Raw genomic sequence first — 19096 nt, 5'->3', positions numbered from 1 at the left:
CAATTGGATTATAATTTTTTTCAGCAGTAGTTTAAAGACCAGATATTTCACATTTGGAGGGAGTAGCTAGTCACATGATGATTACTCTATAAAGTAATTTTATCAAAAGAAATTTTTTAATCTAAATGCAACAATGAACTATGTATATGGACTTGGATAACAAAAATAAATACGTTGTTATTTCATATCATCAGCACGAACTTATTATTAACAACCAGTGAGTGATTAAATCAAACAAATTTCAAGAGTTCTATCAAAGAATTAAGCATATGAGGTCACATGGTATAGAATAATATACAGAACAAATAATAACAATATTGGTGGTGAAAGTAATTTATGACATAAATAATGAAAAATTGATACAATTCGCTTCACTTACTTTTGTATGGTACTTCGAGAACAATAGGTTTGCTAATAGGAGCGGCAAACTCTGATGGAAAGTCGATTTGAGGTTTGCTTTCACCTTTTTTCACACTCAGTTGCATAGCAGATTCGAGTTTTCCAGATACACATTTAATTTCACCATTGTCCTCCATATCAAGATTATTGAAGACCAGCTGATGTTTACCTCCTCCTAAATTCTTGATTTCAACTCTATCAGAAGGTGTAATTGGTTTGCCGTTGAAAAGCCATTCACAAGGTGCGGTTTGGTCTTGTAGTTCAACATCTATAACTAATTTCTCTCTTTCAACAGCAACTGTGTCTTTAAGTTTCTTGTTAAAACGATTCAAATAATTAACAATAATTTCAGCCTCAGTTTTGTCTGCATTCGTTGTACAAGAAAACATACCAGCATCTGTAACCTTAGCATCTTTAATAACAAGTTTTCTTTTACGTCCATCTTTACTGATAACTAGTCTTTTATCAGGTTTAATCTCTTCTCCATTCTTGAACCACTTAACATCGCCCCCGGCGTCGTTAAGTTCACAAACAAGTGTTATATTTTCTTTTTCTACATGCTGCTGATGTTTAAGTACCTTTACAAATTTGTATGGATACTCAACAATGTTGACTTTAGTTTGTGTTTTTTCAGTTTGTTTCTCAAGCTTACATGTATATTCACCAATATCTTCAAATACAGCGTCTTTAATAGTGAGACGGCATACCCCGTTAATGTCTTTAGAGATACTGTATTTGTCATTATCCTCAAGTTTCTTGTCTCCTTTGTACCATCCTACGATAGCCAAACTACTGCTAACTGTACAAGCAAGTTCTAACTCGTGTTTAGTATAGCCATCATATTTCTTTTTAAGTGGTTTGGTAAAAGTGTAGCTTGGATCTGGTTCATCTACTGTGAGAAATGCAGTCGAGCTGACACCCCCTATTTCAATTGTATATTTTCCAGTATCCTCCACTTTCGGGTTATTAATAATCAGTTGATATACGTCACCATCATTTTTAAATTTATATTTGGAGCCTGGAAACAGCTCCTAAAACAATTTAACTAATGAGTTGTATATTCTAATTTATATTATCATTCAAAGGCAAATAGAAGGAAAATTGTTTCATCAAATTAATTTTTGAACTGAAATAAAATATCTGGGAAAATATAAATTGAAAATAATTTCAGCATATCGGTTGCAATTTTAGTTATTATTGAGTATAATTTGGAAGTTATATACCTAGAAACCTCAATATATAACTCTGAAGAGTAAGAAAAGGAACTACCAAAATTTTATTAATATATACATATATTCTAAATTTAAAGGAATGTTACTATATTTTTATGTTCTCAGATGCATATGGCAGAACTTACATCTTTCCTAAACATCCATTTCGGTTTACAATTTGTTTTTGTAAAAGCAGCATCAAATACTACTTTCTTATCCTTGCCCTCTTTGGCAAATTGATCCACCAGTGGTTTTAGGAAACTTTCTTGTTTCTATAAAAAAATTAGATATATTATACTTCAAGTTGGTTATTTCATGTTAACTGCTATTATGTACAAAAATATATTGAATGTTTTGTGTGTACAAAAAATGAGAAAAATATGTGAGAACACCAATATCTACAGAACATAAATGAACGAGACACAACATTGATACTAGGAAAGGGGTTAACTCAACTTCACACAAAAGTATTATGTGAGGCCTTTTATTAATAAAACTCCAAAGCTTTTGTTTTCCAGAACAATTTTGACGTGAAGCTACATATATGCACGAGCGAATATTTTTAATGTAAAAGATTGGAGTTTTATAAGATATCGGCCGCAAGTGTATTGATCTATGATATATGTACAAAAAATTATATACTATCAACCATATATAATTTGGTGGATAGTCAAAATAACATTTTTCCAAAAATTGGAAAAGATTCAGACATCACTTGAGAGATATATACAAGGTGAACGTGCATAATGTTACATCAAAAATGGTAAATAAGGATTATTTTGATTAATATCTCGTCTCGTTTTCATTCTATTCAGAATAAATGTTTATTTTATCTATTTCAATAACCAATGCCTAACTGTTCACTAACATTATTGATAATCACATATACCATTTTGATTAAGCAACAAAAAATATTGAGGTTTTTTATGATTTTGATTTTATTATTTATATTAGTATTATCTTTTGGTAATACGAGTATATATTCATTTGGCAGAAGTAATATTTCAAATATAATTATATTATCATTATTCTTTCATCCAAATTTAAATCAAGTGTTGATTAATAAATAGATATTGTGTAAATTTGAATCACCTCCGAAGAAATTAATCATTGTTCAAACGGAACCTCAGCTCAAGTGTTTTGGTGCCTTTGTCCTACTTTAAATTAATAAAAATATTGAATGGTAACACTACCTGTAACAACCAAGCTAAGTGTCTACCTATCAGTTCATCAAACTATTCAATACAACACACTGATACAGAGTTAATAGCAGATAATAAATCGTTACTTGGATTTGGTTCTAATACATCACGTGTGTTTGCCACATTCACTAGAATTTGAGTACTACTGAACCTTTTTTAACGGACAATAATATCAATGAGTCAAGAATTTGTTTGTCTAGAAAGACGTTATTAAATTAATTAAAATTACATTTAAGCCAAATTTTATATCTAGTTATATCATTTTTGACGAGATAGTTCTATTGCAGACCCTTTACTGTGTCAAAATGGTACTAATTTTTTGACCTAGGTATTTATATTGCTGTTTCTAGCTTTTAGCCATTGTTTTTTATTATCTATAATCTTAGGTAGCTATTGATATTGGAGATATTCAAATAGTTTGTTTTCTGCAATTACTGATAAAAAGCAATTTTGAAAAAACGTAGCTATACATCTAACACATATTATAATTAACAGTTTAGTTCCATTTTGCGTTCATGTAACTATACAATTCTCTGATCACCTGAGTAGTTGAAGTCATTTCATATTATTGGTCAGGTAGAAATTAGTGTTTTAAAACCAATGAGAATTTGTTGTTATGACATACTTTTACCAATATGTTGAGCTTGTCATACCATTACAATAATAATATTATTTTTCATATATATTCATATTCATTCATATATAAAAAAGAACATGAATTTTCTACTTGGAATATTAATAATTATATTAAGTTCTTTAGATAGTTGTTACTATTCAATAATCATGAATTAGTTATTGGTTAGTTAATAAACCTGTGTAACGAGAAAACGAGACGAGTATAATAACCCTTGAGTTATTGATTGAACAACAAGAAAAGAGAGGAGTGTTTCATCCGACCTCCTTTTTTTCAAAGTGGTGTAGTATTGGCCAGTCTGGTATTAATTCAGCCAATGAAGGCCTTCTGGAAGGAACGGAATTCTACAAAAAGAAAATTGTAGGTAAAGTACACCATCTTGACAAAGTGCAGAAATTTGGTGACGAGATGGTTCATAACAGACATTTTAAGGATAACATATTAGTTATTTTGGGAGGTAGTGATATTGTTATATTTAACATAACAAAAAGATCAATAGGTATGACGCCTGGAAATTGTTATGAAAAAATTAATGTGCTCGTTTAGATAATTTTGTGTAAGTTTGTTGATTCGTTACTTAATCGAAGATAGCAACTCCGAAATCAGTATTTCACATTGGGCAAAAAATCAGAATTAAAGAAATTGTTCTCTGATTCAGAAAATATAAAAAGTTACTTGGGAGTCACTGTATATGAAGATATTACTCAAAGAGATGGAAAATGTGCAAGAAACTACATTTTAAAACTGTGACGAAAACTAATGAAATTATTATATTATTTTATTCCCAATAGATTTTTGTAAAATTGAAATTGATAGAAGGAAGTTAAAATTAAAGGCTTACTATAAACGATTTCACGCATATTGACTATTAGTTGATGTCAATTATGCCAAGGATTTCTAAAGATAAAATCAGAATTGAGATAAAAGTCTTGTAAGGTGAACCTAGTACAACAAACAATACTTAAGTCGATTTCGGAGACGAAACCAACAAAATATATGAGAGTGTAGTGAACAAGACGACAAACTTAATCAGAGATTTTATGGAACATCAATCAGTAAAGGCACAATCTTAGAACTTAGGGTAAAACTAGAAATCAAGTTAAAATATAAACTCTGGATTTATATCTAGAACTTAGAATAAACAAGGGTCCTCCATTTTACAGGTCACAGTTAAACATACATTTTTCTGTCAGTTATTACTCGCTTGGGAATATGACCCAACTTTATTATATATCAATATTCGGCTTATACTGGTTTTAAAATGTAATTGTTTAAGAAAAACATAAACAAAAATGGACAAATAATAAAAGATATCTTGCAACTTCTTTAACAATGAGTTAGGTAGTGCTTTTGGTCAACCAAAAGGAGTCGAATCCAAAAAAGTGATGTAATGGCATGGAGAATGAAACAGACTAGAAGTAGTTGGCAAGGAAATTCAATTACAAGAATAAATAATTGGTAATGTCTTTGTTAGAACCATTACACATTCAGACAAATTAAAAAAAACCACCTGTAAAATGTTTGCAACTGAAAAGAAAGTTTTTATGGAGCTGGTGGAAAACCTTGCCTCTCTTCAATTACTGTGATGGATAAAGCAATCAAAGACTTCATTGGGATCTCATATATAGGCCTAGAAAACTTTTCAGATAGTGAAAGATTGAAATGTGATAGTAGAGTTAACAACATCCTCGTAACCGAATAAGGCCGTTGTTACAATATAGTTTGATCCAACTAAATACTGTCATATGCTTTTGTTGATGAAAGTTCTCAATTATAGGACGAATAACCGTTTGTCTTGGCGCGTTAATTAATAATGGTAATAATTTAACCAACCAAAACACTTTATTCAAAAGAATATCGTGAAAACATTAACATTTTTAAAAAGCATGAATGGACTCCTGAGTTTCATGTTTCATTAAAGTTTAAACTACCTTCGAACCACCGGTAACGTTTTAGGCATGGTTTGTTGGTAAATGCCGTCTATAAAACGGAGAAAAGTATCTGTGATTTGAATTGATGTTTGAGGTTTAAATTTTACTTTTAAAACTGCATTTTAATCTGAAGGAAAAGAGAAAGACAAAGTTTGAAATAATTGAAATATGCGTTATGAGTTTATATCTAAGTAACGAAATTTTATCCATGAATTTAGCTTGTATTCCGAAATATTCCACTATCCTGGCCAATGGTAATGAAATCATATTCTACTGGCGAGAAAAGTACGAAGACACCAAAGATAATACTTATAAGGGTAGTAACTATTTTGCCGGATAATATAATTGTGATTTTTTGTAATTTCTTTTCTGTCGTTTTCATATCATTACCAGAATTGCTATATGAGTCAAGTTGTGTTTTAAGAATAGCACAAATTTTGTTATTGTCATTAGTTGAAACTTTTTTTAATTAAATTTATAACTTTTCTAATCAATGAATACGTTACATTTCTATAAATATATTACAATTTTGGGAACGTCAAAATTGTAAACCAACAGAAACACTATTTTAAATATACTCTATAATTTTTCATATTGCCATTATCAAGGAAATTTGACAATTTGCAATTCAGTTCTTCTAGTAATTGAATTATTATAATGTTATATGTTATCGGTGTCAGGGTTTTGTAAAGGAAACTGTAGAAGGAGTCTGAAAGAATATCGGAGGAGGTTTTCCAATCGCGTGATTCCACACAGAGAAATATTTTGTTTCAAATGAGTGTCCGAGATGAAGAACTTATTTTGAATACCATTGACGAACAACGACATATTAGTATTAAAACCGGATAAACAGAACTTGTAATCTAGTGGTTCCAACATCATTTGTAACATGCCATTCGGTTTGTTACGTTTTTCTTCAAACATTTTGAATATTCCTTTGTTCACGTATTGTGGCACAGTAGTCACTTCGGATTTATTTATTAAAAATTGATTCGAATTTTTCTTCTACCTATCTACACTTCAAGTAAAAGTGAATTTCAATAAATTTATGGTGATTATGTTCTCTATGTTTGCTGGTAAGTTTTTCTTTGCTTTTTTTTATTGCGCTAACAAAAATTTCAGATATCTTTATGGATTTCCTTTTGTATTAAGCAAATTTTGTACGATAGTTTTCATATGAATTCCTATTTTCTATTTATTTGCGGAACAGAACGAATAGAATAGAACAAAATCCTGTTTGGATATATTTTAAAAAATTTAAATTTAGTTTTTTCATATGCTAGAACATATGGAGCAAATTTGTTCTTTTATCCGTCTATTTCCGTAATTTTCATCTGTGCTCCCGTTTCCTTTCTCATTATATTTTTTACCGCAGTTCTACAGCTGCCAAGCTGGGAGGTTCCACAATAAGGATACAATCACCAGACTACAAACTCAACCTCAACTCTAAAACCTCTTGTTAAAACCACGTGTTATAGCGTATATATAAAAAAAGAAAGATTTTGATAAAGAGCTAAAAAATAAAATGACATTTGTACATGACGGACTGTTGCTGATAATTGAAGCCGAAAATTGTGGAAGCTAAAAGGGCATTTTGGGTCGTAGATTTTATTTTCAGTTCTATTAGAAGTTGACTAGCAGAAGACATAATTTATTTCTCATATATAATGAGTTAATGGATATTTAGGCAATTATTACTAAAAATAATTATTTATTGTTGATTAAACTAAAGAGTAGTAATTATACCTGATACAAACTCATTATTGTGATAATTATGACATTCATTAGACAGATTCATCAAATCATGATAGTGCTCGTTGTGTAATCTTAACGTTGGATTGGAAATAATTTCCATTTTTTATACCTATATGTTTCATTAACTTAATTAAGTTACTAACAATTTTTTTGAATCGAAAAGGGAAAATCAGTCTGATTTGATCAATCCGGATGGATCCGATCCGGCCGGATCAATGAGAAAAGAATTTAATGAGTTACAAAGAAATCATTTTTTTGGCCTTTCTTTAATGCCTTATAACTACTCATATATGCAATTTGGAATAAAGGTAAATTGTACTTAATCCTCATATTATGGGCTCCCGTACAGTAAAAAATACGAAATAGATTAAGTGCGAAATTATTATTTCCCCGAGGAGCAGATAACAGCAAGGTTAAATTGAATCTATTAATTGTGAATGTATTGTTTATAAATATGATTCTAATATATAATGAACACTATTATTATATCCATATAATAATAAAACAAACGATAAAATGAGCAATAGTTAGGGGTATTTTACATAAGTTTGTTCAACAGTTTTATCTATATCATCAATGTAAGTCCATTTTAAAATTAATAAATATGTGACTTCCAAATTTCTTCCTCCTATGCTGAGATCCTGAATTTCTTATTACTCATACCTTCTTTTTATTTTGACAAATAACAAGAATATGAATTTTTTTATTTAAGAATATTACAAGAATTTTTACGTTGCTATGATAAAAGCAGGAAATTATAATCTTTTAATTATTCATAATTAAATCAAACAACATTTACAATTTCATCAATAGTCATTCTTCAATGAAATAAGTTGTTTATTATGGAGTTTTTGCTATTTGTATGCTATTTTACATACATGTATTCTTGCACATAGATTTCTAAATAAAAATATGAAATAACACAACGTATTAATATACGAGAATCATAATCTCAAAAATTGACGCTAAAATAAAATGTATTGATTGAAAGATAAAGGAAATAAATTGGTTACGAAATAATAAATACTTCACCTTTTCAACCTTCTTCAGTGCAGGCATAGGTTTTTCCACTTCCTTTAGATCTCCCCAATCTGGATCTTCTTTGCCTTTATCCCATTTGGCATACTTTCTCTTCATAAGCATAGAGCGGAAATCAACACCTCCGGCACCTGAATATTAATAAATAGTACAAACTAAAAATCTTTGAAATAACCTTAATTTTGCTGTATAGCTGGTTAATGAACAAACATATGCATTTGACATGAAAGGATCCAAATATAATTTAAATGGAGAATGTAGCACAGCGAAGAGGATTAGGATAGAAGAGGGTACCAAACAAGAGAGTATGGTTAGAAGAGGCGGGTGAAATAAAATCAAATATTGACATTGGAATCTCCAAAAAGCAGGAGAAAATATTCGGAGGTCAGAAAAGCAACCATAAACTTTGTCAGACAAAAAAGAACAAACAAATTATAAAGTTTTGAAAAACGCAAGCATAAAGTAGAAGACAGAATAAATAGAAGAAGAGACGCAAAATGAAGAACTGGTAGAGGAACTAACAGAAAAGGAAAAGGGGGAAGATAAACGTAAGTGCAAAGATTATAGAGGCAACATCACTTTTAGATGTGGTATACAAGCAGATATTTTCCGTAAAAGAATAATAGATAGATGCTACGGACATAAGCTAGGACTACACGGCATATTTATTATTTATATACTTTACATAGGTATATGATACGAAAGGTATAAAGCCTGGACGCGAAGAGTCTAACAATGTTAGGTGATTCAGATTTTAGTGATGGAACACCAAAAAAATGTCATTATTAAAAATCAAAATATCTTGAAAAAGAGTGAAATAAGTAGAAACCTCAATTTTTATCTTTCTTTTAAAAAATTATGAAAAACAACTAATTCTACAATAGAAGAGAAGATTGTTAAATTTCTTTATCGAGGCTATAAAAATTCATACAGTTTAGTTGTTACAGTTATTTTTTTTAAATCAAGGTAAAATTTTAGATGTAGAGTTCAATGTGAAATTGTGAATGTGAACCATATGTAATGATAAAAGTATGTAACCATACTTTTATCATAAATATTTATCATATATCATTTTAATTGAAATACAAGAAACATTCTTGCCATTTCAACCTAATCATAATATCAAATAAAGCATATCCCTAAACAATTACATTAATAAAAATAAAAACTCAAAGAATGAGGAAAAAATGAGGAAAAATGAGGAACTAAGCTAATAGTAAGTTTTACCTTAATTAAAAAAGTGGCTGTAACAACTAAACTGTAACAATTTTTGTATCCTTGATAAAGAAATAAAACTTTATGTTTTATTATGTTTATGTATTAATGTTTTACGAATATATATATATATATATATATATATATATATATATATATATATATATATAGGATTTTAGGTCTCTTGATATAAAAAATTAGTAAAACAGGTTAAAATTAAAGTTTCGAGCTAATTCGGTTTTTATAAAAATACAGTTGAAGTTCATATTAATTTATTTACTTGTCTAACCGTACTTACCAGCAACAAAAAGTGTCATTTCAGCAGAATCTTCACCGTGAATATTCGAAATAATTATTTTGTAGGTACCTTCATCATTGGGCTTCACTTTTCTGATACATAGGGTGATCAAGTTTGTTTCGCCATCGGTTACGTATTTGAATCGACCACCTTCAATAATTTCAGTCATTCCCTAAAAAATAGGAAAATGTGACCATTTCAAATGGAATCAAGGTATTGAAACCTCTAAATTGTCTATATTGTTGACAAGTTATGAACAAATGAAAATCAAATATTATAAATTGTTATTAGACATTGAAAATGTACGGAGACGTACCCCAAAAATATAAGAGAACTTCGCGACATAGAGAAGGAATGAGACAATGTTCCATAAGTTGCCACTGCCAAAGCAATACTGGTTAAGAAAGAATAATGATGTTAAATTGTCGGTTTAAGGAATTGGGGAATACCAAATAGCTGTTTTAGATGCCAAGAACACATAAAAGAATAATTTCAAAATGGGATGGGATATGCTGTCTGCAATAGATGCTGCTCGGAATGAAGATGGGCTTTCTGGAAGAAACGACACTTAAAAATAACATACTCAAAAAAAAGCTGCATTTGTTACAATTAGTCGTAATATTTTACAGTCTTATATTTATCACTAGAGTGCTGTTTATCGTACATCGGAATATTCACCAAAAATTTAATAAGAAAAACATCAGCAATGACTTGATGTAGTAATGTATGAGCTCTGAGCTCTGATTTTGAAAGCTATCAGTAGTTAATGGAATTCAAGCCTTCACCCGTAACCGACAGAGTTGGAGTTGTAACTATCGGAGAATAAAAAAAATAATAGTGTATGAAAACTAGTGATTATTTGTCTCTTAAATTAAGCAAGAATACGTATAGATCCTTTTTTGAAATGGCTAACAGATTCTATTGTCATGTATACTAAAGCGGAAGAAATATTTATTATTTGATCGAAACATTCTTCAAAACTCCAATTTTAAACAATCACATTGTCACATATCTTTACCAATCTACTTATTTTGTATAGACAGTATAATTCATATGTTATCCATACTTCTTCATACATCCCATCGTAATCAATCACTGGATCTGATTTTTATTCCCCGCTTAAAAGAGTTTATGGAATATTTATCAAAACCTATATTACGGTATTTAACGCTAAAGCTATTAAAGGCTTCGAAAAGTCTGGGATGACTCCTATCTTGGCATATTTTGCCAGGAGAATATGTATCCAATACGACAAGTAAACGACACAAAAAAGTTTTATATTCAGCAGAACGTCTCGTTATTTTTATAATAACTAATAATTTTTCAATTTATAATAATTTCCATATAGACTATACCTTATAGAACTTGAAAGTTGGTGCTGGATCACCCTCAACTTGAACTGTCATGTAGGCTGTTTGATCTAGAATAAAAAGTATGATGTTATAAAATGAAAGTATGCGAAACTCTCAAATTATAGGAAAACGTATAGGTTTTTACTGATTGTCAACTCTATTTATACATTACTTGAAGTGCATTGTTTTCAGTAGTTGAAGTGTAACTCGATGAAAATCATTTTTATTTATAATTTTTGAATCTAGCTGGACCAAAGTTTTATTTTCAATTAAGTTCACTTGTCCCATTTTATCCAACATAGTAATTGTACATAACGATGACATATCAACAAAAATATTTTATTTCAATTTCAATATATCAAATATTTACTATATAAGAATTACACCGTTCTAACCTTCTACTGAGGAATAGTTTTCTTGGACATCGATTATTTGAGGTGCTGCTCCTTTATTTCCTCTAGGCGTGAGTGGAGTTGAAGCTTTGTTTACAAGATCCTCTAACTCAGCTAAACTTGGACGACGTACATCTGAGCTTGGTCGCCGACGCTATATCATAAAAATAGCATTACATTTGGTATAAACGATATTAATAAGCGAATTTTTGTAGGATGGATAATCTTATTCATTGTTGGATATCTAGCTTATGTTTCTACATCATTTCATATAATTCAATTGTACAATGAAAATAATCAATTGATAAAGAGGTCACATGTTATTGTTATGCTTAATATTTATTATATATAACAATATTTTTTTTATCTTTCTGCAAATATAGACAGGTGAAACTTAAATAACCTAGAATCACTAATTTGGAAGACTATTTTATTTTTGCAAATTATTAGTCTTCATAATATATAGTGAAAGAGTATATTGTAATGCCGCAATTATCAATATTTATCAGTTCCCCGATAATGAATATCTACATAGGTATTTGAAATTTCGGAATATATATTAAAACGAGTATACTTTGTTATTTCATTACCACATCCTCACAACGCTTACATTTATATACCTACATGGCGTTTAAAAAAAGGTGACCCCGTCTCTAGGATAGGTAGAGAACTGAGTTCTGTTAAAAATTTACTGTAACTTCATCTGTATTCAAGATGAGAGATGTTGAAAATAAAAAAATGTATACATATTTTTTACGATTTTACCGAAGCTACTAGCAACATTGCAATAAAATTTTCAATGATTATCTTTTGAAAGGTGATACATTCCATGAATTTTTTTTTCATATCTGACTATCTGACTATATGTTTGTTAATTACATGCATTGCACAAATAGTATTGAACATATTTTTTTGAAACTAGATTGATTAATGAAAATTTTGAGTGAACTTGAACATCACTTAATTCTACACCAAAAAGGTAATCTTTGTACAACTCGGTACTCTCCATCGTTTTCTGAATATTTTCATTTAGATATTATGAAGTAACAATTGCTGCTGGTATGAAGTAATGATAAAGCCAACAATTAATAAAAAATCACAAGGTTTCCACGGAGGATATTCTAAGGAATCCATCAATTTTCTAAACGATTACGGACCAGATATGAGATAATTTAAGTGACGTCAAATTTTTTATGTGAATTTACCTCTATAGTATTGAGTTTTTCCTTAAGATACGACCAATCTGTGTAGTCCAAAGAATTAAAATCACATAGGATGCCAATGAATCGGAACATCTGCATCTCTACCAATGTATCGATGATTCGGAAACTGATTTCTCAACCGATTTCAACATCTTCTATTAAATTACGGTTCACACGTGCATAAAACTCGTTTAGTGTCAAATCTCCCAATATCTTTTGATATAATTGTTTAAAAAATCCATTAAAATTTCCAGATAGATTTATTTATTTGTTATCTTGAGTGGCTGCTCAAACATTAACTTTAAACGAGTATTGGTAATGTGATACCCTCTTTAGTTCTCATTTTTTCCTTCAACGCACTTTATTTTGAATACGGATGGCGTAAAACAATTTTTACCAAGCAAAACCCAATTGTTTTTCAGTTTTGAACCTATTATAGAAACATGGTCACCTTTTTTAAAAACACCCTATAAACATACATATAAATTTCTTTAACTTCTTACTTCTTAGACCTCTTTTATATGGTTTTGTTGATGAATTATCTCTAGAACTCTAAATCTAGAAATCAAGATAAGATACGTATTCAGGTCTCTGAGCTCTTGGCCTCAATAGTAAATAGAGTGCATTATGCAAGAGTCAGTGACAAGTCTCAACAAGCTTTACACAAAGTTCCAATTTTCTGCTTTTCTATTTTATTATGATAGAGCTCGAACGAACACTCAGTTGTTTTGATAAATGTCTCAAATTGAATTGGGCGTTGTTATGAAATTTTTGACTAAAGAAGGATTAAGATCAACAGAAATCAAAAACAGAATGGGAATTGTTTACGTGTGACTTTACTGTGATATAAGGAGCATTTAAATTTGAACATTAGTGACATGTGTGGGCCTCGAATTCTCAGCGCACTGCAAAAGCAGCGTCGAGTAGAATATTGTGAGACTTCTAGAGCTTAGCGAGTACCTTGAAAGTATAATCCAATCATTTTTAACAGGTGATGAAACTATGGTTTTTTAATATGATCCAATATCCAAAAGAGATTCCACGGAGTGACATCGGAAAGAGAGTCCATGTCAAAAAAGCGTCACGAAAAGCACTAAAAAATGGCTGCAATATTTTGGGACTGCAGGAATATCTTTGGATTGAATCGAATACCATTGTGAACGTAGCATATTACTCTGAATAACTAAGGCAATTGCTTCAAAACATTATTTAGAAAGGACGCGGCAAATTTAGCCGAAGTGTGTGCTTGCTTCAGGACTTCAGGCTACTGTACACGTATGAGGCTTTACAGAAATTGAACGCCCACCAAATATATTGAAAAATTATCATGGCGTTTTATTTATAACCTTTCTTTTTATGTTAGGCAGAACTCATGGACCGTATTACGTATACTTCAAGCTATCGAATATTTATTGTATTCATTATCAGGACTGAATGACAATCCCACTAGGAGAACCCCCATAATCTAGCTGGCAAAGACTTCGTTCCAATTTATATATGTATTACATTTTTTCTTATTTCTTCCTATTTAGACTTTTTTTGTATAGTTTTGATGATAAATTGTCGTGAGTTTTGGTGTCTTAATATTTCGACTTGTGATCTGTATCAAAATTTAATTATATTTTTAGTTCAAGTTTCAATTTAAGGAGACCTAAAATCAGACAATTTATAAACATAACTCAATTTGCACAATAAAATCCATCCTACAAGCAATGAAATATGCACATTTAAAATTACGTTTAGCGTAGCTAAGGCTATTAATATCTTTAATTAAAAAAGCGCATATTTGTTAACGCACATTTAGCGATTTATTAGAACACGTAATGCGAGTATATACACTAAGAAAAATGTACATATGATCGCTATATATCCATATATGCCATTTTTTGTAATAACTATTCTAAACAGGTTTTAATGTTTAAAAAAACCCCTTGCAAAACACTTGATTAGCACACTGAATAAAAATGACCACAAAAATATTGAGAGCCACTGAAGGTTGTATACAATATTAGAGATATATAATCATATATATAGATATGGAGGAAAATATATATGACAAGTTTCCCAACAGGACTGGGATGGGACCTTGAGTTTTAAAGGGGTCAAGAGAAAATTTCAAAAATTGGTGATCACTTAAGGGCCCCACAAACGTATATTTTCAAAGAGTTTAAGTTTCACAATGATGAATTTCTAAGGGCGTGTTCATCCCAAAATGTTCGTGTATCACTCCGTTTAAAAGAAAAGATCCTTAAATCTTAGTTTCTTTGAGAAAGAAGAAATTCTCGGGTTTATTAGAATTTTAATTATAAAATTAAAATTGTCAACCGTCGTCAATTTCGCAAAGTTCTCCAAGGGAATTTCGAACTTTCCAGAGCATATCCCTGGGGATACTGATGGTTTATATGATTAAGCAGATTATTTGTTGTTTGTAAATTTGCTGGGTGCATTAGATAACCCTCAAAAGTAAATAGTGGTGGCCACGCAATTTAATTTCTTCTTTTAATCCAATTTTCTGCAGTGTCGACATATGACCTTTTGTTATTAATTTCCATTAATCACTTCAATTTCTGGGAAAACTTACGGAGGAAATATTTTTCCTCAACAGTTTTCCAGTTCTTGTTTCACACAATTAGTGCCCTATCCATGTAGCCAGAAATTATCAGAGAAATTTGAGCAGTTTGGCACCCGTTTTTCTAGCTTATTTCAACTTCAGAGTCTGTGTGAAATTATTTTCGAATAAAAAATAATATCAAACGGCTTAATGAACCCAAGAAGTATAACATTTTGTTATAGTCAACGTGTTTCAATATCAGCTTTTGCGGAATTTCCTTTCCTAACTATCTTTATAATAAGGCGAAATCCAACAGAAAATTTTGCTAAAAAAACTTACTAGGTGTATGGAAATTTCAAACTATCTCAAATTGTAGTTTTCAAGTCCCGTTGTGATTTAGAAATTTTCAGCATATATACGACTTTTTCGAAACTTTCAATTCTAAGATCTGTTAAGATAGGTATTCTTGATCAAATACTAATGGTTTGTCAACTATTTTATTATTATAATATATTTTTTTAATTGAATCATGAAAACGATATATGGCAAACTAATTTCTGATAAGATACAAACAAGTGATAATTGAATATAATTTATAAATTATGGAAATGATTGACCTTCAGGATGTCTCTCTTCAACATAAATTGTTTTATTCACATTTTTTAAATCTATACATGAAAATTAGAACATTGTTCGAGAAGTTCAACAGAAGTTTGTATCTACGTTAGACACAAACATATAAACATTATTGACGTTGGGAAAAAGTCAAATCGAAAGTTATGTTAAACCCTAACCTGGTCCTCAATAACTCCTGGACGTCTTCCGGTTTTTTTCTTTAAATAAAAAACAGAGAGCTCAATACATGAACAAAACAGAAAAACAAGCCAATAAACAAGTAAAGACATTCTGTTAAGTTGTTTAATTGTTTCCCACCCAAGGTCAGTTTTGTGTTTTTATCTTTGACACAAATCTCACCTTTGGATCTAGCACTTCCCCAGGTCGCAACTTTCCTCCCTGTGGGCATAACAATAAAAATGATTCTCTAACTATTTCAAAATCATAATATAATCATAGAAATTTCTTGGTATGCAGACATATAGGAAGAGGAAAATAGGCGTTCTTGGCAAAAAAATTGATAATTCATTATTTAACCTTAATAATTGGTATTGAGAGATATAGAGATGTAAATAATTGATTGTTTTGGAAGTAGTTGAAAATACCCAATTCCACTCCCATCATTATGTCTACATATGACAAATTACACGGTATATGTTCAATATAGTGATATATACTCGATGGCCTGCAAAATAAGTGTTTGGTGGCTGCTGACGGCTGGTGTTCTGTAGCAATTCATGCGAGTTGCTTATTTGAAACAGTCGATCACATAATGCATTAGTTCCGTGCAATCGCCACAGCTTGATTTCGTGACTTAGAATATATTTTCAATTAGAAAACTCTGCAATACACTTACAAACCTCAGTTTCTTATTAATAACGAAATATAGGACTTTATAACATCAAATAGAATCAAGGTAATAGTTCATGTTATTATATCAAGGAATACATGTATTTTCTTTCAAGTTTCAATTCCATTTTCGAATTATTGTCCCTGAAATATATACGATGGCTTCGCTGCGCACCTGACCAACTTACAATTAAAAATTGGTAAAGATATCACTTTTATTTCCAATATAGTTTCTAAACCTGTTTGAGTTATTGCGGCTGTTGCAATGGTGAAATATGAACCATTTTCACCCGAATATATTTTTCTTTTATTGCCTCACTAAATTGGTACAATAATCACCTGTAGCTTTGGCTTTTCTTCACAGGAAATCTAGTAAAATTACGCCTTCAGTATACCAAACTATGGTTAACATAACTTTCCCTGTGGCAGGTTGTATCTTGAATTTTTTTGGCAGTAGTTTCGCATGTGTAAGCGATTGTGGGGGCTCCACTTGCATGTTTATCTATACACGACTGTCTACTACTACTAACTCTTTTAAAGTAAAGTATTTAATTACCGCGTGCTACTCGACACGATTCATTTTGACACTGAGACGTAGTCCTCTCGAAATCGTGCTTCTACCATAGGCACGCTTCAATACGTTCAGTTTTTTGCATGAGTCTATACATAATTTGATGTGAGGATAAAAGTTGAATCTTAGGTGGAGCAAATGTATCAGCCCAGTTAGAGGGTAGTCATTAATTTCTAGAGCTGATAGGACGTCCAGAAATAAAGTTATTGTTTTAAGTACATCTTTAATTTGAACTGAACAATAAGGGAAATACAATTCTGAATATGTGATTTGCGACAAACATTTTTAATTTCCAAAATGGTATTGATTAGGTAGGTTATATTTTGGGCATGATTATATGTATCAGGATTCCATTCCAAATGGATACCGAGTAGTTTTGTGGGTGTTATTACAGCACATTTTAGAAAATTATAAGTATGTGAAAATTATTTTATTTTATTAGTATTTTATTGTAATCGTTATATTTCTGCAATACATCAAATATATAATAATAGAAATTAATAGAAAACTAATCATCATTGATCACTGGAAAAGATACATAAACTATTTCTTTTATTTATGAACTACCTTGTATTCATAAAGAAACGGCAAGGAGGGTGACAACCTGAAACCGTTTATCCTAATGTTTTATAATAATCCCCAAAATATGAATTCCCTATAAGAAACCATTTGGCAGATATATTAGGAAGTAAGATTGTCATTTTATCATTTTAAAGGGTTAATCAAATATTCTTTATTATTCAAATTTAGAAAAAAGTGTGTATGAAACAATAAACCTTATTTTTTAGGCGTACTAGCATCTCTAGAAATTAATATTCACAATATGGACTACCTAGTATGAATCGAATATTATAAGATTTGAAACTATAATATATTTGAACCAAATTTAGTGGATATTGCAGAGTTACTAAAAAGCCTTAGAGAAGATATTCTTCTTTACACTTCCACGTCAGATGTGAATAGTAAATTAAATAAGGCGCAGGCATACGTTGTATATTATATCAGGTTGTTACCTTTTTCTCTTCTAAAACCTCTCCTGGACGAAGTTTCCTACGTTCCTAGGACATAAAATTGTAAACATAAATATAAAAAAGATGGGACTTTTCCACGACTGGACACCAACAATCACAGCTAGATAAATTGAAAAAAAAAACGTTTAATGTTAGAAATAAATGCGACAAATTACCTCGTCTGAGATGATGAGACTGGCACGTCGTCCCATTGCCTCTGGTGGTATAAGAGAGCCTCTGCGACTTCCTGGCCCAGAGCCAGGCTCGAGAGATTTTTTTCTGGGTTCAGGAGTTTTCTCTCTACTCACTTCAATTTTAGGAGCATCAGGAGTTTTTATTTGAGGGAGGCTAGGTCTAGGTTGTTCAAGTGTTGAGGCTTGGTCGGGAGCTTTTTCTTTACTTTCGAATGCTAAGCTTGGTTTTTCCTATAGTAAATAATTTTTTGGGATTTATTTCTAAATCAAAAACGCCAAATAAGCACGAGCAAGCAGCTTTTATTTGAATAATTAAGGTGAAATTAAGTGAAATAGGTGAGTCAATACGTAAATAAAGTGATACTACTATTTAAAGATTGAACAATTTAAGATCATTTACACTTATGTGGATCCATATCGCCAAAAATACTCATTTTTGATAATGTAGGCCAAACATTACCAATTATACATCGCCTTCCGTCTACGTCGAAAAATATAAATATAATGGGCGATTATTCTTTACAAATTCCGCATAATAGTGTAATACTTGATCCCATTTAGAGAACCCAAAACAAACTATAGATAACTAGAACTTGATCGACTCCAAAGGGGAACTCGTAGGGAATGGGAGAAACAACATAACTAATAATAACATAATAACTAATACATATGACATA

The 19096-nt window shown here is 30.5% G+C and overlaps 1 protein-coding gene across 22 annotated transcripts in view; it reads right to left on the bottom strand.

Moving 5' to 3' along the window:
* The window catches only part of LOC130900794 (twitchin), an 81964-nt gene that overhangs the window by 29404 nt on the left and 33464 nt on the right, over positions 1-19096 (bottom strand). For 10 of the 22 annotated variants that reach the window (XM_057811669.1, XM_057811776.1, XM_057811801.1 and 7 more), the window contains 8 exons: positions 18402-18650; positions 18229-18273; positions 11431-11581; positions 11039-11103; positions 9684-9855; positions 8165-8301; positions 1757-1882; positions 380-1430 (listed from right to left, as the gene is read on the bottom strand). In XM_057811669.1, the coding sequence (XP_057667652.1) occupies positions 380-1430; positions 1757-1882; positions 8165-8301; positions 9684-9855; positions 11039-11103; positions 11431-11581; positions 18229-18273; positions 18402-18650 (1996 nt within the window). Of the gene's footprint in view, positions 1-379; positions 1431-1756; positions 1883-8164; positions 8302-9683; positions 9856-11038; positions 11104-11430; positions 11582-15974; positions 16014-16155; positions 16195-18228; positions 18274-18401; positions 18651-19096 lie in introns of all 22 variants that reach the window. The other 12 variants (XM_057811784.1, XM_057811818.1, XM_057811695.1 and 9 more) reach the window with 4 other exon arrangements.

The sequence above is a fragment of the Diorhabda carinulata genome, chromosome 1, assembly GCF_026250575.1.
Source record: "Diorhabda carinulata isolate Delta chromosome 1, icDioCari1.1, whole genome shotgun sequence".
Taxonomy (NCBI): domain Eukaryota; kingdom Metazoa; phylum Arthropoda; class Insecta; order Coleoptera; family Chrysomelidae; genus Diorhabda; species Diorhabda carinulata.
Note: the sequence above shows the minus strand (reverse complement) of the source record. Positions and strands in the feature narration are given on the sequence as shown.